The sequence below is a fragment of the Vombatus ursinus genome, unplaced genomic scaffold (genome assembly GCF_900497805.2).
Source record: "Vombatus ursinus unplaced genomic scaffold, bare-nosed wombat genome assembly UNPS02007284.1, whole genome shotgun sequence".
In the NCBI taxonomy this organism is placed as follows: Eukaryota; Metazoa; Chordata; class Mammalia; order Diprotodontia; family Vombatidae; genus Vombatus; species Vombatus ursinus.
The window spans coordinates 10,184,800-10,209,093 of record NW_020947062.1 but is presented as its reverse complement, the minus strand read 5'-3'; the positions used below and the strand labels follow the sequence as shown (position 1 = coordinate 10,209,093).

General features: G+C 36.4%; 1 protein-coding gene across 3 annotated transcripts in view; it reads right to left on the bottom strand.

The window, feature by feature from the left end:
• Nucleotides 1-24,294, bottom strand: part of TECPR2 (tectonin beta-propeller repeat containing 2) — a 145,532-nt gene that overhangs the window by 63,386 nt on the left and 57,852 nt on the right. Inside the window, exons 11-16 of one of the 3 annotated variants that reach the window (XM_027849260.1) lie at nucleotides 18,983-19,156; nucleotides 15,713-15,920; nucleotides 14,795-14,936; nucleotides 12,510-12,750; nucleotides 11,688-11,777; nucleotides 5,491-5,724 (exon numbers count right to left, since the gene is read on the bottom strand). In XM_027849260.1, coding sequence (XP_027705061.1) covers nucleotides 5,491-5,724; nucleotides 11,688-11,777; nucleotides 12,510-12,750; nucleotides 14,795-14,936; nucleotides 15,713-15,920; nucleotides 18,983-19,156 — 1,089 coding nt within the window. Of the gene's footprint in view, nucleotides 1-5,490; nucleotides 5,725-11,687; nucleotides 11,778-12,509; nucleotides 12,751-14,776; nucleotides 14,937-15,712; nucleotides 15,921-18,982; nucleotides 19,157-24,294 lie in introns of all 3 variants that reach the window. The other 2 variants (XM_027849262.1, XM_027849263.1) reach the window with 2 other exon arrangements.

Sequence of the window (24,294 nt, the reverse complement as noted above, 5' to 3'; positions counted from 1 at the left end):
CTTTGCATCTCCATACTCCAATCTGTCCTTTAAACCAATACCAAAATAACCTCTCTTACATACAGCTCTGGTCATACAACTTTCAGTGGTTCCCTACTGCCTTTACATTAAAGTTCAAACTCTTCTGCCTGGCATTCAAGATACTCTACAATATGGCACCCTCCTCTTTTTCAGTTTCTTCCCAAATTACTCCCTACAAAATTTACTTAACTCCAGTCAAACTGGTCTACTCTCTGTCCCCTGAATGGGCCACATGCCTTACCTATATTTATCTACATATTTTTTACTCATGTGTTCCATTTTGCTGTTCAATCTCTACCAATTCCATAAAAAGCTCAACTCAAATACTATCTCCTCCATGAAAACTTTCTTGATACCTCATCACCTTTCATTTAAATTAACCAACCAAACATTTATTAAATGCATCCTATGTGTTAGGCACTGGTACTTAAGCCCTGGATAAAGATAAAAATGAAACAGTCCCTACTTTCAAGGAGCTCATATTCTATTGGAGAGAAAATATGTACAAATATACCTATCTCCAAAATTGATAGAGGGCACTAGTAGCTGGGAATGAGAAAAGACTTAATGTAGAAGGTGTCATATGCACTGAGTTTTGAAGGAAACATGATTCTAAGACATACGGGCGAGAAGGAAGTGTACTCCAGGCAAAAGGTGACAGCCAGTGCAAAGAAAGGGAGACAGGATATGAAGTATCACGTGTGAGAAGCAGTAACAACGTTAGTCTGTCTGGCATGTACAGTGTAGGAAGGTGAAAAATGTTTAAGAAGGCATGAAAGGTAGGTTGAAGTCTGGTCATGAAGGCACTTCAAAGACAGAGAGTGATTCAAATACATAAGAACAAGAACCATTGCCCAAGAGATAAATGGTCAAAGCAAATGAAAAAGCAATTCTCAGAAATACTTGCTATCAACCACCTTATGAAAAAATGCTCCAAATGACTAATAAAAAGAGAAATGAAAATTAAAACATCTTTGAGCTTCCACCCCACAACAAATGGTCAGACGACAAAAAAAAATGACAATCACTGGAGAGGACTATGGAAGGACAGGCACCCTAGTGAACTGCTGGTTGAGCTATAAATTAGTCCAGCCACTTCAGAATACCACAAAAGTTAATAAATTGTGCATACCCTCTGAAACAACTATACCACCACTAGGCATGTATCTCAAAGACATGAAAGGCCCTACGTATATAAAAATATTTATAGCAACACTTTTTGAAGTAGCAAAGAACAAAAAACAAAGCAAATGACCATCAAGTAGGTGACAGCTTAACAAATTATGGTATATGAATGTATTGGACTATTATTGAGCCCTAATAAATAACAAAAGGGACAAATTCAGAGAAACCTAGGAAAAATTGTATGAAGCGATACAAAAGTATGAACTGATGATGAAATAAGCATAACCAGGAGAACAATTTCTATAATGATAACAACACTGTAAAGGATAGTTTTGAAAGATTTAAGAACTCTCTTCAGTGACCAATCAGGAGTCCAGGACAATGATGAAACATGCTTCCCACCACTTGGTGGAGAAGTGCTTGACTACAGGTACAGAATGAGACATATGTTTTTAGACACTATAGCTATTTAGACACTATAACTATATACTATTTAGACATTATAACACAAATATATTTTGGCTGACTATAATTATTTGTTACAAGGGGGAGAATTTTGATTTGGTGAGAGAGACAGCAATATAGAGGCAAGTGATACACAGTGACACTGATATTTAAAAAAGAAGAAAAAGAGTGTCAGTGAAATATTTTTTAAAATACACAGCAAAGAGCAGAAGGAAGTTCAGAAAGGGATACAGAAAAGACAGTGCTGTTACCATATTAATGATTTATATTTGTTTAAAATAAGCTATATGACGTGTTCATAGTTTCACATACAATACTATTTTTTTCTGTCCTTTGTATAATGAAATTATTAATGACTGTCAAATTCAGAATAAAATATTTTTTAAAATAGCAAAGGGCACAAGAAAGAAAGGAAGGAAGGAAGGAAAGAAAAGAAATGAACACTGCAACAGATCCAGAAAAACCTGGGAAGACTTGTATGAAATGATGCAAAATAAAGTAAGCAGAACCAGGAAAACAATTTATACAATGACAGCAACATTGTAATAAAGGAAAACAACTCTGAAAAACTTTGGAACTCTTAACAATGCAATGACCATAGTGGCAGCTATGTGGCTCAGTGGATAAAGCTCTGGCCTTGGAGTCAGGAGGATCTGAGTTCAAATCCAACCTGAGACACTTGTCACTTATTAACTGTGTGACCCTGGGCAAATCACTTAATCCCAATTGCCTCATCAAAAAAAAAAATTGTATAAACAATGCAATGACTAACTCAGAAGACTGATTCCGAATCCTGTTTACCACCTCTTGATTTGAAGGTGATGGACTAAAGGTGCAGAGTAAAATATCTATTTTGTGTGTATTTGTTTTGATGATTCTTGATGACTAATGACTATTGTTACTGGAAAGGACTTTTACTTTGGGGGGAGAGGTGAGAGTTACAGAGGGAGCAAGGAATAGTGATTAGCAATAACAAAGAAAAGAAAAATGAATATTAATGAAACATTTTAAATGCACAGAAGAAAGTTCAGAGGGACATACAAAGAAGCAGGGCAGTTTCAGAATTAGTGTTGAATTTGTTATATACTTATAAAAACAAGTTGTATATAAATATAGATTCCCAGTTTCATATACAATTCTCTTTATCTGTTCTTTGTATGTGGAAAGTTCATGTTTGTTAATTTCTGTCAAGCTAATAATTTAAAAAAAAATAATAAAAATAGTCAAACAGAGGACTTTATATTTGAACCAACTGGCAATGGGAAGCCACTGGAGATTTTTTTGATGATGGAAGCAGCAAGAGTCTTACTTGCATGTTAGGAAAATTACTTTAGCAGCAGTGCAGATAGATCAGATTGGGTCAGATGAACTACTGGAGGCTACTGTAATTGTCTAGGTGAGGGGTATGAGGGCCTAGAGTTGTGGCTGTCTGAGTGGAGAAAACGAGACAATTGCAGAAATGTTGTAGAAATAGTAATGACAAGGTTTGCCAACTTAATGCCTGTGTTGGCAATAAGGAGTTACTGAACTTTTTGAGTGGGGGAGTAACATGATCAGATCTGTGCTTCAGGAATATCACTTTAGCAGCTATATGGAGGTCAGCTTGGAGAGGGAAGAGAGACTTGAGGCAGGGAGACCAATTAGGAGGCTATTGCAATAGCCCAGGCAAGAGGCTGATGTCTATTTGAGTGGAGAGAATAGGATGGATAAGAGAGATACTATGGAGCTGGTACTGGGAAGACTTCACAAAGGAGGTGGTATTTGAGCTAGGCCATGAAGGATGAGTAGAATTTTTAAAAGGCAAGGTTGTCAACAAGAAGTGAGGAAAGGCCTTCCAGGTAGGGGGTATATAGCACGAACAAAAGGCAATAAGGCTGGAAAATCTTGGGCACTTTTGTTAAACAATAAGTAGTTCAGTTTGACTGAAATATAAGGCACATGTAGAAGAGTAATAGGAAATAAGTTTGGAAAGACAGGTAACAGTCATATTGTAAAGAACCTTAAAGACTAGACTAGTTTGGACCTTAACTTCCTAATGCACAATTTTAACATATTCTTCTGCTTAAAAATCTTCACCCATTGTTTGCTCTTATCAGACCATCTTTATATTATTCTGTTTAGTTCTGGGCAAAATAGTTTAGAAAGGTTACTTGTAATCTAGAAAGCATCTAAAGGAGGGAAACTGGGATGGCAAAGAGATCACTTGAAGGAAATGGAGGTATTTAGACGGGAAAAGAGAAGAATCAGGGGTCTTCAAGTATATGAAGGGCTATAATGGGGAACACAAGACAGACAGACATACGAAGATACAGACAGAGCATTTAATAAATGTTTACTATTAAGAAATTTAGAAACTTTCAGGAGAAATTTCACAGAAGTAAAGCAACTTTATAAAGTGAATTTTTGTCAGTCTTCACATTGGGACTAGACTATAAGGTGAAATAAGGAAGTCTATTTGACCATTCCTTCTCAGTCTCCTCTGCTGGTTCTTCAACCATGTTATACCATGAGTGCCTCCCAAAGCTCAGTCTGGCGTGCTTTTCTCTTTTTGTTGTATGGTATCTCATTTGGTCATCTCATCAGCTCCCATAGGTTTACCTCTATACAGAAGATTTTTAAGTCCTAGTCTCACCCCTGAGCTTGAATGGCCTTTATTGCCTTAAACTGAAGTGCCTTTTTTACATCTCAGAGTGGATGTCCCACAGGCATCTCAAACTCCAAAACCAGAACTCTCTCTCCCCTTAAATCCTTTTCTCTTCCTATCTTCCCTATTACGACTGAGGCACCACCCTCATCAGGCTCACAACCTGTGTCCTCCTCAACTTCTCAAGTGCACTCACCCCCATATCCAATCTGTTGTTAAGTGTTGTTGTTTCTACCTTTACAACATCTCTCACATAGTCCATTTCTCTCCACTTACACTGCCCATTCCCCACTACAGGCCCTTATCACCTCTCACACTTGGAATATTGCAATAGCCTCCATTGTCCTCCCTGCCTCATGTCTCTTCCCATTCCAGTCTATCCTCCACCCAGCTGTCAAAATGATTGTCCTAAAGCATGGGTCTAACCATGTTATACCTCTCTAATCAATAAACTCTGGTGGTTCTTTATGACCCCCAAGATTATATATTAAGTCTTATCCTCTACAATCTGGTCCCTTTCATCTTTCTCGCCTTCCTACATTTTACTGCCCTCCATGCACTCTATGTTCCAACTACACTGGCCTCCTTGCTGCTCCTCACTTAAGACACTTCATCATCTCCCACCTCTGTGCCTTTACCCTGGCCATCTTTCATGCTTGGAAAGCTTTCCTTCCCTCACCTCTGCCTCTTAGTTTGCCTGGCTTCAGTTCCAATTTTACCTTCTGAGAGAGGCCCTTCCTGGTCTCTCATGCTGCTTGTGCCTTCTCTTCTGAGACTACCATCCAATTAATCTGAATATACCTTGTATGTGGCTAGTTATTTACATGTTTCCCCCATTAGAGGATAGGAACTGTGTTTTTTGCTTTCCTTTGTTTTTTACCACTTTACACAGTAAGTGGCACAAAGTGTTTAATAAATACTTGCTAATATGATTTATCCAGGAAAGTTATAATAATAACAAAGACATTTGTTTAACATTTTAAGGTTTTATAAAGTGTTTTACCCAAAACCACCCAATCAAGCAGGTTGGTACAAATGTGACTACTTTTTTTTTTTAAACAAATAACATGAAGTAACTTGCCTGTGGTCACTTAGCTAGGAAGTTTCAGAGCCAAATTTTAAGCCTAGATGTCCTGATTCCAAATTCAGCATTCTTTCCTCTGCATCATATTGTGTCTACATCATGGTAGGTGACTTAAATCATAATTTAAAGAAAGATAACTCAATAGTCATACCTAGCTGAGAAAGGTCCAGCCTCATCCAATGCATTCCTGTTGGGCAACTTTTGGACAGTGTTCTGATAAACACTTGTCCAAAGCTATCTAAGCCCCATATGGCATCTTGGCAGGCAGAGTATGCTATCATTTCAGTATCAGGAGGAAGCTGAACTGTAGAAGGACGGAATTGCGGATTCTGGTCACTCACACAAAACAGATCCTTGGCACTCTGGCACAACCACAAAAAGCTTCCTGTGAAAAAAAAATATCCACATTTGTTGTTAAGCTCCATTCACAAGTGAGTCATCGGGCCTAAATGTAGAGCAAGGCAGCATTTTAATTTTATGCATATGTCAAGCAAACTAACTACCAAAACTGTATAGCTATTGACTAAAATGCAAGTTTGCTGGTGACTTCTATTGCTTATCATGCTTCTACTGGTTAGCTAACTCAAACTCAGATACAAAGTTCATTTGAAACAATGCTGTCAACACAGTTAGAATGAGGGGTAACAGAAGTAACAAAAAACAAGGCCTTTTTACCCTTTACGTTTTAGAGGGTTTGGGGTTTTGGGGTTTTTTTGCACTTTTCCAACGAACTTATTATGCCTTATCTTGTATTCTAATTACTTGTGTATGTGTCTTACAACTCAATACTTGATGCCATGGGGACAGGGACTGATATATTTTTTAAAATACATTTTGTTGATATCTTTTGATTTTTTATACCACCAAAATTTACCCAATATCGTTCTGTCTACCATCTTCCAGAAAGTCACCCCATGTAACAAATCTTTATTTTTTTTTTTTGAGGCAACTGGGGTTAAGCGACTTGCCCAGGATCACACAGATAGTAAGTGTCAAGTGTCTGAGGCTGGATCTGAACTCAGATCCTCCTGACTCCAAGGCCAGAGCTCTATCCACTGCACCACCTAGCTGCCCCTAACAAATGATTTTTTTAAAAGAAAAAAGAATAGGAGAAAGAAATCAGCAAAACCAATCAATATAGCAAATAAAATCTAAAAATATATGCAGTGTACCTGTGGAACTCCCACCTCTGCAAAGGAACAGACAAGTAACTTAAACTGTTTGCCTCAGTTTCCTCAACTGTAAAATGGGGATAATAGCATTTACTTCACAGGGCTATTGTGAGGCTCAAATGAGATAATATTTTTTAAAAAGTGCTTAGCCTAGTGCCTGGCACAAAGTTGGTACTATATAAATGCTTATTCTTTCCCTTTCTCCTTCCTTCCCTCCCCAAGTACAGTGCTCTGGACATTATATTCACTTAATAAATATTCATTGAATGAATGAGTTAACGAATGAATTACAGTAATTTGTGTACATGTTCTATTCTCCACCAGACAGTAAACTTTATTAAGAGTAAAAACAGTATCTTATCTAAATTTTTGTCCTCCCCAAGCAACTAACAGAGTTTGGGACTCAGGAAGTATTTAATGTTAATTGAATTGCTGAAAAAGCACAATGAAAAGGACTGAAGCAATTTTCTTTTGGCTACAAATCTCAGCTAACTTTATAGCCTTAAGCATTGGAAAGCTCTGAACCAGTGCTTTGGTTACTGACATTCATTAATACAGGATTGCCTTTCTTCACGTAACTTAATTTTCCTATTAAGATGAAAAAAACATTCAATTTCCACTTCAGATAAAAAGTTTGGCAATATTTAAGAAGTAGAGCGCCAAAATGATGACCCTATTCTTTTAAAAATTTCTTTTTATAAACTTAGTAATCATCAAACATATTAAGGGGCAGCTAGGTGGTGCAGTGGATAGAGCACTGGCCCTGGATTCAGGAGGATCTGAGTTCAAATCCAGCCTCAGCACTTACTAGCTGTGTGACGATGGGCAAGTCACTTAACACCATTGCCTAGCCAAAAAAAAAAATATTCAAATACACAAACAAGAATATTTTTAACACTGTACATGAAAAACTTCCTTTATTAGAGTTTATTAAAATGTGCATATTAACTTTAAGCCTAGCATTTCAATGGTATGGTAAACTCTCTGATAAGGACCTATACCAATGCATGTTAGCACCTCTTCTTCAACTCAGTCTTGGGAGTCCTGAGAGGCCACATGCTTTCCTCAAGGTTTCACACAGACACGTGTGTCAGACGCAGAATTGAACCCAGGTCTTCTTGGCTCTGAGACTGGCTCTCTATATTCACCTCTATCAAAATGAGTTACTAAATTATCCTGTTTATTTCCGTTTCCTGTTTAGAGTTTTCTTCCTTCCAGTTTTCCTAGATTTTGTTGCTGTTCTTATTTTTAGAATATATTTTCTTTTGGTTCTACCTTCTTCATTTCATATCATTCTCCCCTTATTTCTTTGTATTATGATGTAATGATATCTCATTACATTTACATACTACATTGTTCAGTCATTTCCTAACTGTTGGACACACAGGTTCTTTATGATTTTACTATGACAGCTACTGGAGCCAGGACTATTTTTGTTTGACATCTTTAACATTGCTGACAGGGTACATACAGTTTTGTAGCTCATTTTGGATAATATCATATTGCTTTCCAAAAAGACTGCACCAATTCACAGCTCAATTACAACTGGAATAAAGATCCTTTCTTTGCACAGTCCAACTAGCCTTGAACTTTATTAGTCTTAACTACCTTTGCCAACTTAATGGGCATGAGGTGGTATCTTAACAGCTGCTTTGATTTGCATTTCTCTGTTTATTAAAAAACAAAGCTTTTCAGGGGTTCTTGACAACTTATGCTTTCTCTTTAGAGAATTTCCTGTTTACATGCGCAGCCATTTCCTACTGGGTAATAAATTTTATTTTCTACAAACTTGTTTACATTTCTTTTACCTTTTAGCATAAACAAAACCCTAAAAATACAGTTCAATTCAATTCAATTTTATTAACACTTATTAAGCACCTACTATTTGTAAAGCACTGTGTTATGCACTGTTACAAATTCCAAAAGAAAGCAGTGCCTGTTCAAATTTCAAACTATACTTTTATAAAGCAGTAATCATCAAAACTATTTGGTATTGATTAAAAACTAGAAAAATTAATCAAAGGAAAACACCAGGTAAGTCAGACCCCAAAGCAACTGGACAGAGAAGTGTAATGTTCCATAAACTTAGAAAGATTGGTATGAACTGATGCAGAGTGAAGTAAGAAAAGAACCAGAAAAACAACTCACATGATGAACACAATAATATGAAGATATAATAATGTCATATAATACAACACATCATAATATATATAATTCATAAAACATCAAAAGACTTGAGAATTCTAAACAATGAAGTGCCCAATCATAAGCTCAAAAGAATGTTGGTAAGGTACGCCCCTCATTCTCAGGAGAGAGGTGTCAGACTAAAAGTGTAAAATAAGTTATTCACATTCAGGAACAGCTAATGTGCTGATTTGTTTTGCTTAGTTGTATGTCTTTACTACAAGGGAGGATTCTATTATAGGCAAAGGGATCACTGGAAAGTCACAGCAAGGTTTTTAAAGAGAGGATTAGTAAACTATTTAACAGTAAGAAATGAATTTATAAAAATTTTTAAAACCATTGAGAGACTCTGTGTAGAATGAAAAGGTACCAAGAAAGGGCATTGGGGCCACCAATGCTTAGGGAGTAGGAAATGAATGACAATCCTTTAGAGAAGGTTGATAAGAGGTGGTCACACAGGGAGGAAAAAAACTAAGAGTGAACAGCATCATAAAAGACACAGGAGGAGATACTATTCAAGAAGAGAGGTAACTGATGGTGTCAAATGACACAAAATGATTAACTCAAATAAGGCCAGAGTCAGAGTCAAAAGAGCCAAAGAAGTTAGCAGTCAAAAGATCACTGGTAATCCTAGAAAGAGCAGTTTCAGTCCAGTATTAGAGTTGAAAGCTAGATTGAAAGGGGCTGAGAACTGAGTCGGGGCATATACCACAAAAAAATCAAAGACAGAGGAAAAGGACCCATTAATACAAAAATATTTATAACAGTACTTTTCACTGTATCATAGATTTGGAAACAAAGTGGGTCCCTATCAATTAGAAAAAAGATGAATAAATGGTTTTGAGTGGAAAGCTATGCACAATAAGAAATATTGAATATACACAATAAGAAATGATAAATATGATATTCAGAGAAAAAAGATAAAGCCTTACAAGAACTAATAGAGAGGGATACATCAGGAGAACAATTTTTATGACCACAATGATGTAACATAAAATAACTTTGATCACAATTTTAATCAATGCAGTAACTAATCACAGCTTCAGAAGATTGATAATAAAGCATGCCAGCTATCTCTTGAAAGGAAGATGACGGACTAGAGTACAGAATAAGACATACATTTTCACAAATGGCCAGTGTGAAGAACTGTTTGCTTGAATAAACTTATTTGTTTCAAGAGGAACTTTTTTATTTGGGGTAAGAAAGATGTGTTAGTGGGTAGTTAAGGAGAGGGAAAGAAAGGGAAAGGAGGAAGGAAGAAAGGGAGGAAGGAAGGGAAGAAGGAAAGAAGGGAGGGAAGGAGAGAGGAAGGAAGGGAAAGAACATCAATAAAACATTTAATAATTACAAAAAATAAAATTAAGAGAAATTTAGGTGACACAAACAGCAATTTTGTCATTTCCAGTTAAATTTAATAGACATCTTTAAAAAAAATCAGACCTAAGAGAAGTTCAGTTTCACATACATTCTTTATTTTTTGTATATTAAAATTTTCATGTTTATTAGTTATTAAGTTCATCATTAAAAAAACAATGGGCAAGAAAATAAGTGGAAGTAACAAGAGGAAAACAGCTCTTTCTAAGATTTGGGCAGAAAAATATAAAGGGAAGATATAGAGCAACAGCTAAAAAGGATGAAGTATAGGTATTTTAATAATGGGGGAGACCTGGAGATATTGGTAGGCAGTAGGGAGAAAACAGTGGACAAGAAGAGAATAAAGATTTGACAGCCAGACAGAAAGAAAAGTTACACAAAAAGATAGGAGGCAATGGGATCAAAGGCACAAGTAAAGAAGAGAGGCTGGCTTTGCCAAAATGAAAGGCCACCTTTCTCTGAGATTGGAGCAAACCAGGAGTTCAAGCAGAAGAGTTTTGAAAAGTTTATGTGGAACAAAGAACACACTCAAAGCAAATAGCCTCTATTTTATCAGTTCTTGCTGAGAGGAAGGAAGAAGTGGAGCTGCTATCTTGAGGATAACCCACTGTGAATATTATGATAAAGTCAATCTGGGAAGAACTTAAGTATTACAGTACAGCAATGAGGATCCACCTGAGAGCAGAGAACATGGTTTTGTTTTTTGTTTTTTTTAATGGGGGGTTTCCTGTTACAATTTTCAATAGCAACTGAGTAAGAGTAGAGAAAGCAGATACGGGCTAGGGTGTGGTAATCAAGGGTTGGAATATATTAAGGCATAAGAATAGAACAAGGGATCAAGAGACCGAAGGGCAGAAGATAGTATACAGATGAACTAATCATAGAGTCAAGACTGTGAAGGAAAGAAAGTGCAGCACAGCAAGAATAATGGACGATAGAACAGGAAGGGTGAGAGACTGAAGGTCATTCTGATGACAGAGAAGAGGTTTAGGAATAAGAAAGAAAATGAGACAGGATAGGAGATTATGATACGATAAAGAAATTTCAGAGGGCAGAAGAATGTAAAGGACATTTCTAGGCAGACTGGTCTGAGTAGAGGTGACAAAGGGACGGGATTTGGATAACCAGAGGGAAAATAAAGGCACTGGATGCCTAAGGGTAAGTGTTACAGGTTGCTAGGAGGCGAAAAAGTGGTACAAAAAACGACTTGGGAAGGACAAAAATCACCTACTCCTCAATTTTACTAAGGGGTATTTTTGTGTGCCATTGAAAATCATCTGATGCTTACTTCAGACAAATTCTGTCTATCCCTGTATTAGGGATAAAAGTACTATGTTTTTAGATATAAACATACTTTAGGAAGATTGATGTTTTCTCTAGCACTAGCTCCCTTGGATAACCCAGTCTAAATTGCTTCATGTGGCTGGTACTATTTTGTTCATGGCAATGGCTAATAATACTTTGAAAACTGCATTATCATATCTGTATATGTGTCTGAGATGCCTACAAGATGACACCATTCACTATCAAGTAGAAAACAATAATACAATTTGGCTTGAACTCATTTATACAACTGACCTATGCATTAAATGTCTTAATTAAATAAAAACTGACCAACCTTCTTTAGTAGGAGCAGCAGAAGCCAACACAAACACCCATTTTGTTGCTGAAGCAGTACCACGTGGAACAACATTATTCCAATATGTCCCTGGAAACAATTAAGAGAATTAATCATTTTGGTTCCTTCTTATGTGACTTTTAATTAACCAAATCCTCTCACAGTCAGGTGTGGATTACCTAGTTAATACAGAAGAATGGATCTCAAGCTTTATGTCTGTTTTGCTTGAGAATGTTGTCAAGACAGATACACACAAAGATGTATATGAACTCATCTTTTTTCAGAACAAGGTAGAAGACAGAGGTAGCAGTTGAGTTCAGTACTATGAAAAATTCACAAAGTAGGCAATTTATTCACAGAAAATGAACTGACTACATTTTAATTATAAAGCTCTCTGAAGAGCCTTTACAATTATTCCATTTTAAGCAGTGGTAGGATTTTTATCTCAGGGAGATACAATATTCCACCTCATTAAGATCTTATAAAGTTTGAAGTCTGGGTGAGTTTTTTTTCCATGTAAATATAAAATTTATATAATGGTCACTTACAGCTACTCTATTCATAACATATCATAATACATTTGTGATAGGAATTCATCACTTACCATCCAGACACTAGTGTTTCTAACAAAAGTAATGTCAGATTTAAAAAAATGGAAAGTAATCATATAACTTTAAGACTCCTTTCTATTAATCTGTACTCAAACCAGTATCTTTAAACCATGTATCTTTTTCATTTGAAGGTTTAAAGCTTATCTTTCAGCATTTACTTTTAGAATGAGGTTACCTCTTAAGAACAACAGGAATAAAAAAATCCACTAACCTACTAGACTTCCTTTTGCTACATGGAATTCATTCTTGCCTGATGAGATCCAAACACCACTATTGTTGACACCAAGCAGGCTCGGCTGACACTGAAGCTGCTGTGACCAAAATGCCATTCGAAGTTTGTCTGCCACCTTCTCCACAGGAGCCTGCGCAGCTGTTGCCACTGTGTGTGTGGCATGAATTATTGTCTGGAATAGGCTGCACTGGTCAAACACCACATAATCTGTGATGCTTACCTAGAGAGAACACCAGAGAATATGACGGCCATGAACTCATTTGTATACTTGCTAGTTCTATGGATAGTTCCTACTCTACAGCCATCTCTCTGAATTTCTATTTTCAAATTCCCTTAATGACCTGTGTCAAATGCTTACCTCCTAAGCCCCTAGGTTCTCAAAGTGTGGTCCAGAGACTTCTAAGGGTTCATGAGACTCTTTCAGGGAGATTGCAAAGTCAAAACTATTTTTATAACAATACTAAGATGCTGAATTTTGAATATAAGTATCTATAGGTAGAACACACATAAAGCAAAAGCTTTTTTTTTGGGGGGGGGGTAAGGAGGAGAACGCATCTCAATCATTTTTAAGAGTGTAAATAGGACCCAAGAACAAAAAGTATGAGACTCACTATGCTAGTCTATTTAATCCAATCCAAAAAGCATTTATTAAACACCTGTTATAGATAAATATGTGCTAGGTGTTGGGAATACAAAAACAAAAAAGAAAATCAGTCCCTGCCTTCTATTATTTGATGTTCTTTCTACAGGGGAAAAAATAACATGTAAATAGATAAGTTCATTCACAATCATTTGAGGAAGGAGAAAGTACTAAAAACTATGGGGATAAGAAAAGACACATGAACTGAGCCCTGAAAGAAGCTACAGATTCCTTCTAGATGTAGAAGAGGTAAGGAGGGAGTGTGTTCCATGCATGAAGGGGAAAGACTGTAAAAAGGCATGGAAGTGGGAGACAGAATAATAAATTTGAAAAACAACAAATTGGTCAGTTTGGCTAGAAGGTATCTGGTATCCTAGCCAAGAATGAAAGTGAAGAGAATCACTGCAGCATTTAGTAAAACTTCTTTTCAAATTGGTCATTTCTAGTAAGGTTTGACCAGAAAATAACAAATTATACAAAGAGTCATTGAGGTTGCATACCTTAATCAGTAAAAAATGAGTGCTTGATAAAATACATAAGCAGATAATATTATATAGTAGACACTCTTGATACTCCAGAATGTTTTGCCCACACACGTTTTTATTTAAATCATAAAATACAGATTTAAAAAAACAGAAAAACCTTTATTTTTCTGACTCAGCAAAAGAGAGTTTAATCTTTATTAAAAACCAAACATGAGTTCTCTTTCCACATTCTCACTGTCATACATTTGGGGGGGGCACAGACGATAAGCGTCACTTTGTCCAATCCTCCTTATTTGACATACAAGGAAACTAAGACCAAAAAAGGGCGTTGCTCATATAAAAGACCTACAACCACTTAAAAAATAAGCAGTATGACTGCCTGTGTAAATACAAGTCTGAGGTAATACTGAAAAAACTTGAACCTCAAAATATGACATATTCCAAAACTTTTTTCAGTGTCATCCTTTATTAACCTTTACAGTAGATCCTTGGTGATTGGCAACAAAATTACATCAACAGTGAAAGCTGCTAAAGCATGTATCTGTGTGGAGGTGGAAGTGGAAAGAAGGGAAAGTAACACAATTTCCTTTGAGGGTAAACTGTTAGTTATTTTAGGGCTAAGACACACAAGAAATCACTGGGATAGCCATATGAAAAGACTGTTTTAAGATGTATCATCCCCTGTTACATGCTCAAAATATATCAATTTCTGGGAATATTTGAAAGAAAAAAATTAGTTATTCCCTGAAATTGCCTTTACTTAATAAATTTCAAACAAATCTTTTAAATAAGTAAAGACACATGAACTTTAATTGTGGTTTGGCACTATATATACATCTACTGTTCTTTCCCTTAATACATTTCCACAGATATAAACAACATCATTAGCTAGATGTTCAAACTGCTGTTGCTAGGTTTATTTTTGTTAGTATTACACATACTGGCACATTTCTAAATAAGAAAAATAAAGCCTGCTCTATTTAATTAAAGTAGGATTTCCAAGCTATCTTTTCAATGATGAAAATGCTATGATGCTTTTAACATGGAGAGAGAAAGGGAGAGAGAGAGAGAGAGATCTTGGAATCTCCTGAGACTACCTATGGATGGACAGTGGCCCTTACTGATAGCTGAATGCCTACTTGCCACCAATGGTCATCATCTCCTTGAGGTTTCTTGGAAACAACACCAGTTCTGAACCATAGATTTCCATGGATGTCCAAAGCCCATATGGTTTGTTGATCTCCAAGAGTTATACACACAGGTTCCAAAGCTTGCCTTTCACTGCAGGCATTAAAAGTTGAAGAAAAAAGTAAATAACTAGATTACATATTTAAATTTCCAATATTTGCCATTCAATAATTAAATGTCCACTGAATAAAATGACCAAGGCATAGTCCTACCCTTAAGTACCTAACAATCAACCTCCAAAGAAGTGAGGAGTTTGGGGATTTGTACTCTACCATCATGCAGCAGAACAGATGGCTCTGAGAACCTAAGTCACCTCCATGACCTGAAGAGGAACCAGAGTTTGACTTCAATGTACAAAAGGGGAGCAAGAGGAAGGGTGGCGATGTGACAGAAAAGCAGCAAAGGCTCCCTAAGTTCTTACTCTTTTGTACCACATTATAACAACTCAGAAAAAAAAAAAGATAATTCAGCATTCTAGGGCTGTTCAAACCAACATCTTTGTCTATTTTTTCTCAGAACTATGAACACTTTCATACCAGCAACCTTACTTGGTACAAACAATAAGAAATATTCTGAGTATTAATTAAGTATCAAGTATAAAGTCTAATTTTAACAGAATTAGATGAAAACTGAAACTCTGGTAGTAGGCTAATGTGGATTCCCCTCAGTTTTCCTAAATGTGGAAAAAGAAATCTTTGAGAATAAAAAGAAGTCAGACTCTGAATAAAGAAATTATCTCCATCAAAGCTTATCATACAGCATCTCAGACAAAAAGCTGTTTCAATACACTGGATTATACATGAGTACACAACACTCTTCTATTCGGCAATCCAATTTTTTAAAGGATTTCCTTAACAATGTCTTATTACCTTATAATGTCACATTTCCATTGTTCCCCTTCTGGACAGAAGCTGCTCACTCCCTCTCGATACAGAAGTGCCCTTTGTTCAGTCAATGCCCATACCACATTGTTTCGAGATGTGATCTGGGACAGAGGATATGGGCAGTCAATCTTCACAGCTCTGGCACAAGGACGATCCACACTCAAACCTTTAAGTAAGACAAAGATATAAAGCCCTAAAGAATCACTACATTTTTAATTTCTCATTTATACCTATAGCTTACTTATTATGTCTCTCCTGTATCACTTCAATACTCTACACACTACTATGCCTCTCTGATACAGTTCTTCCTTTGCCCAGAAGCCTTCAACAATCTTCCATGTTCTCCTAGACTCCTTATTCTGGCACCCAAGCCTTTCCATAAAGGAGGCTATACTATGTCTTCCTGGACTTTTCTTATCCTACATCTCATCACTCACTTTATACTTTAGTCAAACTTAATTATTCACTTTTCCCCAAATATGGCCCACATTTTCCTGCCTGTGCCTTTGATCACACTGATATCCTACTCCTGAAATGCCCTCTCATTTTCATCAGCTGATACCCTACACATTTTTGAAGACTTAGCTCAAATGCCACCTCCTCCACAAAGCCTTCCCTTATTCCTTCAGTGGGAAAAAGTTTCTTCTTCAATCTGATAGCACTTTATACTTCTCCTTAAGTACTTATCACATACTAATTATATTTATCTGTGTGTCCACTGGCACAAGATAGTACAACATAACAAATGTTATCGCCTCTAATGTACTGTAAATTCCAAGAAGGTGATTGCACAAAGTCACAAAGCTAATAAATTACACAGCAAAATTGGAACTTAAGTCCCAGTCTGACTCCTCATTTAATTCTGTTTCTACTATATTGTGCCACCTCCCAATCATAAGGAAAGTATTAATGAATTCAGGTGAGGCTTTCCTGATAGCAGGCAGAACTCTATAATTAATACTTTTTTAAAAAAAAAACTATATACTCTCTGGCTTCAGACCATGACAATGCCCTACTTGAACTTGCTTCCCAGGCAATCACATATAACCTTACTGATACTACCAAGCTGCACACTCTTCCATACCCAGGCTCTAGAATTTTCTTTTCCTTCATTTTACGTATGTAAAAACTAAGGGCCAGAGAAGTTAAGAGGCTTGCATCGTGTCAGACAGGTAAACAGCAGAGCAAGGATTCAAACCTCCCAGACCCCAAACCAGTGTTCTTTCTACTACATGGAAAAAGTCTCACTAATTTACACTAAGTTGTTAAAGAACCAGGAATATCTATATTTGCACTATCCTTCCTTGTTGCTCCTCTAATAAGACACTCCATCTGCCCACTCCGGGCATTTTTTACTGTCTCCCGTGGCTAGAATGCTGTCCCTCTTCATCTCTACCTCCTGGCTCCTTCTCTGTCTTCCTTCCAGTCTTAGCTAAAAGCTTACCTTCTGAAAGAAGCCTTTCCTGGTCACCCTTAAAGTTACTGCTTTTCCCAATCACCCTTAATGTTATTGCCTTTTCCCTGAAATTATCTTCAATTTATATGTTTACGTGTTGTTTATATGTAGCAGTTTATGTATTGTTTTCCCCATTAGACTCCGAGCTACTTGAAAGTAGAGACTGTTTTTGCATTTAGCAGTGCCTGGCGTATAGTGGGCACTTAAATATTTGACGGACCAAATTAATTCCAAATTAATGTAATTTCCAGAAGCATGACAAAGTAAAGATATCTAGTAAGTGTGATAGGTGACATTTTTAAGAGTGGTTGGAAGTCTTTTCTGGTGCCCTTTAATGCGTACCACATAGAGACTTCCTACTCTTATTTACACTGAAGGACAATTCTGGCTCTTGCTAGGCTGCCTATTCTCTTAAGAAATCCTATTCAGTTATCAACACCTTGACCTCAACAACCTTATGTCAGAAAAACAAAGGTCAGAACCTTAGCATATTATGTTTTTGAAAAGTTGCTGACATCTGATCTAGATGCTCTCTACAGAGACTCATTTCTAATGCCAAAATTGAAAAAAGTCTTGCTCATTGGGAACAAACTGGGAATCAACTATTATTTGTTGAAAATCCAAGTGATTAAATTATTCTCATAGACTCAGGAATTTAGTCAGATGTCATTTACACAAGTCCATTAGGGCAAGCCAAGTGGTACTTCTTCCCATAATCCAACCCAGAGATTGATAAATGAAGTTATTATTATAGAACAATATTTCAGTTGTTGTTAATAGTACATATATGAATTTCATTACTGTTTACTCCTAATAAACAAGCCCCATTGCATGTCCTCCAAACGTTAAAGGTTTCCCAGGGCCAGGTGAATTGTTACTTATTAGAAGTAACTTCCCTTCGGGTTTTCTGAACATGAAATAGAACATTTAGTACGCTTAATGTAGGCCCTAGGATGGGAAAATTATTTTATTATTAATTTCACTTCAATTGTCTCTATTTAGATTTGGCAAGGCAGTATAAATGATCTGCACTGGATTTGTTGTAAGAAGAAACACTTTAAATTAACCTAAACAATTTGCAAATTCAACTTAGTTCAACAAACACTTATATGCATGAAGCTGTGCCAGGTGCTAGGGATACAAAGAACAAAACAAAATAGTTCCTTCATTAAAGAGGCTTACAAAATTACAAGGGGATAAGGAAGGAGGAAATAACATGTAGTGACAAATAAGTATAGTGTGAAGTAGAATGTAATAGAGGCAAAGAAGGAATCCAGATAAAATATTCTAAGATAATTTGAGCTGGTCAAAATGACTTTCATCTGGGTAAAAAAGGGACAGGGAAGGCTTCAAGAGACAGATGGCACCTGAAAAGGACTTCAAGAAAATGAGGATTTGACAGGCAGCACAGTGTAGTAGAAAGCATCCTGGATTTGGAGCCAGAGGACCTGGGTTCAAATCCTAGCCCTACTATGTTACTACGTTAACCTACGGAACCTGGGGTAAAATACTTAATTGTTCTGGGCACTGGTTTCCTCAAGAGAGCTGCTCTAGATAGTATCTAAGATCTTCTCTAAAACTGAGGAAGAAATATGTTTCAGGCATAGAAATGGAATAAGAATCAACAGCATTAAGCTACCGATATATCACAAAAAGAAAATATAAAAACATCATGACTGAAACTGATCCTCTAAAATCTTAGCTGAAGAACTATGCTCCTGCAGCCTTCAACATTTTGGTTTAATCTAAGAGTACTATCAGTAAGTGAAGATGATTCAATGCCAAAGTGAATTAATTACCTGTTTGTAAGTACAAATCTCCATTAGTCCTAATAATCCAAGCAGTGTCATCACTTAAAGCTACAAAGACAGCTTGTGGCAGTGCCTCATACCAATGCCGCTTTCCTTTGATAGTTACTTTCCCACAGGCAAATGCCTTGTTAGATTTCTGTTCAATCTTCCAGAGAAGTGCACCTATAAAAAAATTCATTAATAAATATGTATTCAGCATCTACTATATGCAACATCTTGTGGGAGATACAAGAATGGATATGAGATTCTATCTTCAAGAAGCTTACAAATCTAGTAAGTAAGACAGTATACAAGTAGATACTAGTGCCATGGGTGGTATATAGGAATTATTTTTAAAATTCTGAATGTTAACAAAAAATGAGCATTTCTACATATGAAGTAGAACAACAAAAAAAAAGGATCATATATGAAACCAAAAATCTCTTATCTCATATAACTTGCTTTACTTAAAAAAAAAAAAAAGATACTTTCAAAGCTGTTCTGCTTATCTGTGCTTCCTTCTGTTCTGGGAATTTTTAAAAAAAATACAATGGTCCTCTTTTTTTTTCCCTTCTTTTTTTAACTATTATTATTGCTAGCCCCTAAGGTTGCCCCCAATTCCCCACAACCCTCAATTTAAAAAAAATTTTTAAAGAACCCTGTGACATAACCAGTCAAGGAAAATAAATCCACACATTGGCTTCATCCAGAAATGTTTCTTTATGCACCTCCAGTCCCTCACCTCTCAGTCAAGAGATTGGTAACAAACTGCAAGACAGGTCATCTGGAGTCACGTTTGGTCATTGCTTTCAGGAGATTTCTTAAGTCTTTGAAAGCTGCTTTTCTTTACAATGTTGTAGTTATTGTATAAATTGTTTTCCTGGTTCCACTCACTTTGGTCCACATTAGTTCATATAAATCTTTACAGGATGATCTGAAATGATCTCTTTGGTCATTTTTTACAGCAAAGATAATATTCATATGCCATAATTTGTTCAGCCATTTCCCAACTTAGTTTATAATTCTTTGATATGACTAAAAGTGCTGCTATACTTACGTATATTTAGGTCCTTTACCTTTCTCTTTCATCTCTTACAAGTACAAGCCTAGTGAAAGTATTGCTGAACCAAAATATATGTGTTATTTAATGACTTTTGGGAACAATTCCAAAATTATTTCCATTGGAAGAACAAATTTACAACCTCACCATCAATGCATTAGTGTGCCTGTGCCTCTCTAACAATTTTCATTTTCCTTTTTAGTCATCCTTGCCAATCTGATAGGGGTAAAGAACCTAAGAATTGTTTTAGTTCACATTTCTCTTACTGTTATTTGGAGCATATTTTCATCTGGCTGCTGATAGCTCAAGTTTCACTTTTTGAGAACTGACTTCATATTCTTTGACTATCTACTGGGCAATGTTGTTCTTATATCATTGAGTAAATTTTCAAACATTTTGGATATCAGAATTCACTCCACTCACATTCATTGCTATGATTGCTAATTTTTATTTTCTTTCTTCATAACCTATTAAACTGTTTTCTCTAAAAGGTAACTTATTGCCTTTTACAAAGAGGGAGGTAATGAAAAAGAAGGAATGTGGACTAAACCAGTTGTATATAACTAAACTGATCTGCTTCCCTTTCACTGATCTTCCTCTTCTCTTCCCCTTGCTCAGACCCTGAACACTGGTTCTTACCTTTTCCTTTTTCTTTTAATTTCCCCCCTTCCAGCTTTACCCTCCAAAGCTGAAGTTCATTTTGTAACTATTCCCTCCCCAGTATTCTCCTCCTTATTAACACTCTCCCCTCCCACTATTTTCTACTCTTTCCTTGTGGCATCTGATGGATGTGTGTGTGTGTGTGTGTGTGTGTTTGGCCCTCTTTCATTCAGGTCAGATAAGAGGTTCATCTGTTGCCATCCTTCAATTCCTTCCTTCAATTTTATTTATTCTTCTCATATACCCCAATTATGAAAAACAGTAAGCTCCAGCCTTTTCTTCCTTCTTTTTACACTAGTATTTTCCTTTTACACTCCTTTTTCTTACCCCTCTTAAAACTTTCAGGACAAAACCAACCCACCTCCCAGGTCTTCTATTTGTCTTATTCAACTCCTTTAACATCCTTTGAAGATGTTAAGATTCTGAAGAGATATTTATCATTTCTCCCCCATGAAAATGTTAGTACAACATATAGTCCATCCTAATTTTATCTAGGTTTCATCTGAATCTTGTGTTTGCAGTTCAAAGTTTCTGCTCAGTTGGAGTCTTTTCATCAGAAATGCCTGAAAATCCTCCCATTTTTTCCCCTGTAGGATAATATCCAACTTTTCAGGGTAAATGATTTTTGGTTAAGTCTATGACTTTTTAATTTTGGAATATTATATTCCAAGAGTTCCCTTCATTTATCGTAGAGGTGATCCTGACTGTGGACCTTTGGGATTTAAACTCTTTCTTCAGTATCTTTGATTTGGAATCTCTATATTTTGGCTATGTCATTCCTAAAATACTTCCTTTTAGGATATCTTTTAGGAGATGATCAGTGAATTCTACTTTTAGAACTAAAAACTGTCCATCGGTTCTAACAGATTTGGGCAGTTTTCATTTATTATTACTTTAAATATAGTGTCTAGGATTTCTTTCTTTCTTTTAATTATAGTTTTCAGAGAGTCTGATGATTCTTAAATGATATCTCCATAACCTATTTTCCAAGTAAGATGTTTGTGATAAAACATCTTTTATTTTCTTCTGAGTTTTTTCCCTAATCTTGATTTTACTCTAAAATTTCTTATTGTTTCATGTAATTGTATTTCTGTTTAGTTTATTTTGATTTTTATGAAGTCTATTACTTGGGTAAGGTTTACTGCTTTCTGTTCTAAGCTACTTATATCCTTCCAATTCTTTCCTCCAGAAGTTTTTATTTCATTTTTTATCTTTCTTTTTATTTCTTCTAAGCATTCATGTACCTCTTGTGGAAAATTCATTTTTTCCTCTGAGTTTGTAGTTGTTGTGGAGTTATTCTCTTTTAGTTTGGATTTTGGGGTATCTATGGGTCTACAATAATTATTTCTAGTGATTGCTTTATGTTGTTCAGTTGTTTCAGCTGTGTCTGATTCTTCATGACCACATTTGGGGTTTTCTTGACAAAGATACTGAGTGGTTTGCCATTTCCTTCTCCAGCTCATTTTACAGATGAAGAAACTGAGGCAAACAGGGTTAAGTGATTTGCCCAAGGTCACACAGCTAGTAAGTTATGTGAGGTCAGATTTGAACTCAGGTCTTCCTGACCTGAGGCCTGGTGCTCTATCCATTGTACCACCTAGCTGCTTAATAGGGACTGCTATCTTCTGCTTATTTACCTTTCTAGCTTCTGTTATTGATTTGGACTGGGTGGAGTGGCAGGTCTTGCTTAGTGTTTACCTGGGTTCTTCAATTGACCTCTACCTCAACCTCCCACCTTTCAGAGTATAGATACCCTAAGACTATTGGTAGATTTTAAAGTCCCCTGGATCTTGGGGGTTCAGAGTCCTGGATCTTCAAAATCTGCTATGGCATCTTAAGACAGAGTGCTATAACCTCAGAACCCTTGAACCTGGGATGTCCCTGAATGAGTTCTTCTGTGTAGTCTGATTGCTGTCACTCCCTATCATTTCCAAGGTCCATGCTACAGATTTCCAGCTACTCTGGAACTTTCATATCAGAAAGCTCCGTTCTGGCCACCTCCAGAAACAGAGCCTTGCAGGCTATAGGTGCCCTCTGGTGTTGCAAAGCTCAAATGATATAAAGGATGGAAATCACTCTGCAAACCTTAAAGCATTACATAAATGCCAGTTATAACTATTATTACTACATTAATACAACTATTCCCTGAGCTTTCTACCGCACTCCTGCTGAGCTCAAATGACGTTTATAAAGCAATATAGGGGTGTGATGATAAATGTTTAACAACCAGGCTCTCTTGGCCGGGGCGGGGGGAGAGATGTATACCCACAAACTTTTAAGATTAAGCTGTATTATTAATACTTATAGTAATCAACAAAATAACGAATCAAGCCCTAGTTTGGAACAATCGCCAATTTCTGAAGTACAAATGCTCACACTGAAAATTTAGCAATCTTTGAGCTGGTTTCAATACCCCTGCTTCTAGCCCATCTCTGGTCATGATGCAAAGTCTTCCATATTGTTTTCATGTACTGTGGCTTACTTTTCTAGTGGGTCTGTCTTCTTTCCTATTGTTTGTGGGCTTCTGGACAACTTTTGATGCAGCTCTGAAGCAAACGAAGCCACTTATTCTAGTTTTGAATTAAATTTCTTGATCATCATTCAGTCTGGTGTAATTTTTAGGGTTTTGTGGAATACATGTATGGGAGCTGGATACCTCCATTAAGCAGCCATCTTTGCCAGAAATCTGCTACAGGAATTAAAGGGCTGTGAAATCACTTTTGGGTGGGGCAAACAAGGAAAACTTGAGAGAAGAGGTTGCACTTAAGCTGAGCCTTGAAAAATATTTTAGATTTTCACAGGTGGAGACAGGGAGAAGAAGGTTTTACGTTACATGGTAACAGATGGAAATAAGACACGAAGACAAAAATAAAAGCACAAAAGCAACAGAGGGTTTTAGGGAAACCGTTTAGTTTAACTAGCGTGTAGTTCAGTTTAGTTAGAGTAAAAGTTTTAGAAAAGTGAACATTAGAGACATCAGGCGCACAAAGCGGTCTAGTAAACTGTGAAAAGCTTTGACTGCCAAACCAAGGAATTAGACAGGCAACAGAAAGCCATTTGACAGTTTTCAAGCAGGAGAATGACATGATCATAGGTGTATCTTAGGAAAATAAACATTGCTGTAGTATGAAGTATGAATCAGAAGGAAGAGAAAATAAATAATTTAGAAATAAAATCAATCAGCCAAAATCAATCAATGAAATCAAGAGAAAAAGAGACTTAACAAATACTTAATTAGATGAGCCAAATGTTATGATCAGAAAGAGAAATTATTAAAATATAAAATTATGTAAACACCAACACCTCTAATTTCATTTATTATCAAAGCTACCCTCAAAGGAAATTCTTTTATAAATAATTCAGTGTGATTGGAGAGAGAGCCAAAATGCCACAGTAATAGCTAAGCACTGTGGTTACATCATCTACAAGCTCCTCCAAACAGATCTAGAAAATGCATCACATCAAAACCTGATGGGGAAACCAAAAAAAGTCAGTGAGTACTTGGTCATCTCAGTTCAGCATAGGGAGAGACACAGGAAGGTCTATGGACACTGGGGACTCAATTAGACCTGAAGTACTATGGTGCAAAGCACTCCATTGC